Source organism: Oratosquilla oratoria, chromosome 11 (genome assembly GCF_046742065.1).
Source record: "Oratosquilla oratoria isolate Oo_2021 chromosome 11, ASM4674206v1, whole genome shotgun sequence".
Classification (NCBI taxonomy): Eukaryota; Metazoa; Arthropoda; class Malacostraca; order Stomatopoda; family Squillidae; genus Oratosquilla; species Oratosquilla oratoria.
Window position 1 is genome coordinate 42389308 of NC_134787.1, and position 4236 is coordinate 42393543.

The 4236-nt window shown below is 43.9% G+C and overlaps 1 protein-coding gene across 1 annotated transcript; it reads left to right on the forward strand.

Moving 5' to 3' along the window:
• The first annotated feature begins 1072 nt into the window (after positions 1–1072).
• On the forward strand, positions 1073–3050 carry LOC143030026 (endoglucanase A-like). The gene is made up of 3 exons (XM_076193233.1): positions 1073–1271; positions 1712–1807; positions 1902–3050. Exons 1-3 carry the CDS (start codon positions 1073–1075, stop codon positions 2936–2938), a joined length of 1332 nt encoding a protein of 443 aa, XP_076049348.1. The 3' UTR covers positions 2939–3050.
• The last annotated feature ends 1186 nt before the right edge of the window (positions 3051–4236 follow it).

Here is a 4236-nt window from a genome sequence, read left to right on the forward strand (position 1 = left end):
TGTATCAATTACCATAAAGTCATCTTTCTGCCACAAGTCTAGAACTTCTCTCTGGCATTCTTAATCCAATTAGATATCAAGATATAAATTTTTGGTTGGCACAAATAACTGAGAACAGATTCAAAGAACAATGAAGAACAAAGATTATATCCTAAAGTCTGTCAATAAAGAATTACAACATTACATTTCTTTCCATTGGCCTAAGAAACTTAGACTGAAACTATGCCTAAACAGAAATAAGGAAACAGAATGAACTACAACTCTTTTTCGCATGCCATAAGGCCTAGAGTTTGTTTCGGCTATTGTACATAATACTTTATTCTGTAGTAGCATGGAATCAGTGACTTACATCTCATGCTCTTTGTTTATGGGGAATGTACTTAACTATGATACATATGTATATCTACCTTTTTGTTATCTATCTATATATATCTACCTACTCATCTAACTATGTATCTGATTGGTCAATATGTTTGTTGAGACTCGCTTGCGTTATCGTTAAAACTAATATAAACTACAAAATAACACAGTCCGCAAATTGGTAGTTGGGGTCTGGCAAATATAACGGAAACATTGAGGAAAGGAAACAGGTTACTATAGAAAACGCGGGTGGTTGAGGTATTATCATTATCAAGGATTATACGAGTACGTGTTTCCTTATCCGGCGAGGCGTCAGCGTGTGATACTTTGTCCGTCAAATCAATTCGACGTGTGTATGAAACCTGACTTCGAATGTATAACGTGCCTTTTAATGAACCAGCTTGTCCATCTCTCTTGCCTGCTCTTTCCTTTTTATAACGTTTACCTCGCTGCCTTAGCATTCTTCAAATTAGCTTGAAATTAGGATTTATAGCAAAAGTAAATTTGGAATTTTTTTTTATTCTTCTTGATTCAGCACAAGATCCATTTTTATGGTTCCCCTTTCACTATTTCAACACTTGATAAGTATTAGTAAATATTGAAGATAGTTGTTTTTATTCAGATACAACTGTTTAGATAAACAGAAAAAGGAGATTATTCTTTTTTACTAATGGTTCATATTTTCATTTTCAATGATGCCAAAACGGGATGAATGTCAGAAAATACATGCGATTCTGCTTCCTACAACTACGACGAAGTCTTGCGCAAGTCTCTTCTTTTCTACGAGGCTCAGAGGTCTGGAGAACTGCCACAATCTCAACGTGTGAAATGGAGGAAAGACTCTGCCTTGAATGATGCCAAGGACGCAGATTCTGGCGAATGGATTGATTTAGAGGGAGGATATTATGATGGTATGCATTTTGATATCTACAGATTCATGATTATAATTCGCTAGTGCTTTTAGATGGTATACCTATCACTAAGTGGATTGACTATAGAAACACACACACACACACACACACACACACACACACACACACACACACACACACACACACACACACACACACACACACACACACACACACACACACACACACACACGCACGCACCCACCCACACACACACACACACACACACACACACACACACACACACACACACACACACACACACACACACACACACACACACACACACACACACACACACACACACACACACACACACACACACACACACACACACACACACACACACACACACACACACACACACACACACACACACACACACACACACCCCAAGGGGGATAGTGATAACACCATCTTTATGATATTTTGTGTAACAGCTGGTGATTATGTGAAGTTTGGATTCCCGATGGCCGCTGCAACTACCGTATTGGCATGGGGAGCCATCGAGAACAAAAGGAGCTACAAAGATGCAGGTGAGTTTGGCAGTGTTCTTAAAGTATCATAATTTATTTACTTATCTTTTATGATTTTAAGCCTTGCTCCTTAATTCTTCTCTTTTCTTTTTAGGCGAATGGAAGCATATGAAAGAAGCCGTCAAGTGGGCCACTGACTATTTCATCAAGGCGCATGTGTCAGACTTCGTCTTCTACGGGCAGGTGGGCAACGGAGAGTTGGACCATGCCTATTGGGGAAGACCGGAGGACATGACGATGAAGCGTCCTGCCTACAAGATCACCAAAGACAAACCCGGATCAGATCTGGCGGGAGAGACGGCAGCCGCCCTGGCTGCAGCTTCCATCCTCTTCAGGGACTCAGACCCCACCTACGCCGACGATTGTCTCCAGCACGCCAAGAAACTGTACGAGTTTGCTGATACCTACAGAGGAAAGTACTCTGATTCGATCACCGACGCCAAGGAGTACTATAAGAGCTGGGGTGGCTACGAAGACGAACTGGCGTGGTCAGCTGTTTGGCTCTATAGAGCCACCAAAGAGGATTTTTATCTAAAGGAAGCAGCTGGTCATTATGAAGAGGGCATTCCTTACGAGTTCTCTTGGGACCAGAAAGCCCCAGGCGTCCAAGTGCTCCTCGCCCAGTTAACGAATGAAACGAAATACAAAAAAGCTATCACGAGCTTCTGCGACTATATCATAAACGATAAGCCCCGCACACCTAAGGGTTTAGTGTACATCTCTCAGTGGGGATCCCTCCGTTATGCCTCGAATGCCGCCTTTGTATGCCTCCGGGCAGCTGCCCAGGGTATCAAACCCGACATCTACAGAGACTTTGCCAAAAAACAGATCCATTACATCCTCGGAGACGCCGGGAGGAGCTTCGTGGTCGGGTTCGGCCACAACCCACCCGAGCGCCCCCACCACGCTAGTAGTTCCTGTCCCGATCCACCGGCCAGCTGCGACTGGTCAGACTACAATTCTCTAGAACCCAACAATCATATACTGTATGGGGCTTTAATCGGGGGTCCAGACATCAATGATTTCTACGAGGACATGCGCGACGATTACATTATGAACGAGGTAACCTGTGACTACAATGCCGGTTTCCAGTCGGCAGTAGCAGAACTGCGTAGCTTGTACTGCGCCTGAAAGGGGATGGCACCATAGAAGAGCAGCATAGAAATTTCTGTATGTGTGTGTGTGTTTCATTCAATGAAAAGTAGATATCGTACTACATGCTTATTCTTTGATCTAATGTTAATTAAACACCAATCTTCTTAATTCTTTTCATTTGAAGTTTCGAACCTAAGGCTATCTACTAATTTTCACAGTACAAATATGTTCTGAGTATTTCACATTTCCTATGCAAGTCCTTACGCAATATAATATCCACGAACGATATATCGGTAAACTTCGGTAAGGGACTGTTAATGTTGATGACATGGAGGTTATAATGATCCTGTTGAAGAAATAAAAAAGCGTTGTAAGATTTGATCCTTTGGATGGTCTTTGTTCCATCTGAGTGCCCACCATTTGCTCCTCATGATAGGAAACCAGTGGCGGAGCCTGTTCAGTCGCCGACAATCCGACCATGGTACTAGTAGGACAAATATGCTTTACTTGCCAGACGAAATCCTTATAACTTAATGACCAGGTGAAAGTCACCAACACGTGTATTTGCTGTGTGTGACGACTTTTCAGTGATTGAGGACGGGAGTTCTGCAGACTCAGCGATGTCCTAGGGCTGTGGTTACAACGAGACGTCCTCTTCAGTCCCCACCGTAATTCGGGTGAAGACGAGTGACTTCTCCTGGATTGGAGAGGGAAATCGGATGAACGACCTGACTTGAACCTTGAGTCAGTTACTCCCTAATGTAAGCAACTACCGCCTGGGCCAACACCACACGGTATGCAGCCGTCTTCTCGCTCCCCTCCCCTTCCCAAACGCCAAGGTGGAGGGGGCGTATACTCTCCCGCGACCCTTTCGACTGTTTAAGGATAAATACTAATGCTTAGCTTCTCCTTGTTGATATCCGTGGTGGGCAGGGGCATGGAAAGAGTTAATCCTTATATCTAGGCCAATGACACTCAGACAACGTTTCTAGTAGGAGTGGGCTTGCAACTGGCTTCGTCAAATCCAACACTTCCGCTATGTGAGTGCCAGGAGGAGGGATAGGGAGATACAAACAAGCCACAAGCATATCGAGTCAGGCTTGGGGTAAATCTCCAGCGGGCTCTCTGCGTGAGCCCCTAAAACTTTCCGTCAGGACGATCGACTACCCAAATAATCGGTGAAACTTAGAAGGCTTAAGATAGATATAGTGGCTTTCTCCCAGGTAAAGAGGTTAGACATTTGTGAGATTAATGGCGAGGTTTACATTTGCTACTGGTCGCACCATGGCATTGAGACCCATCGGGGTAACTGTAGACTATCTGACTTTATCCGC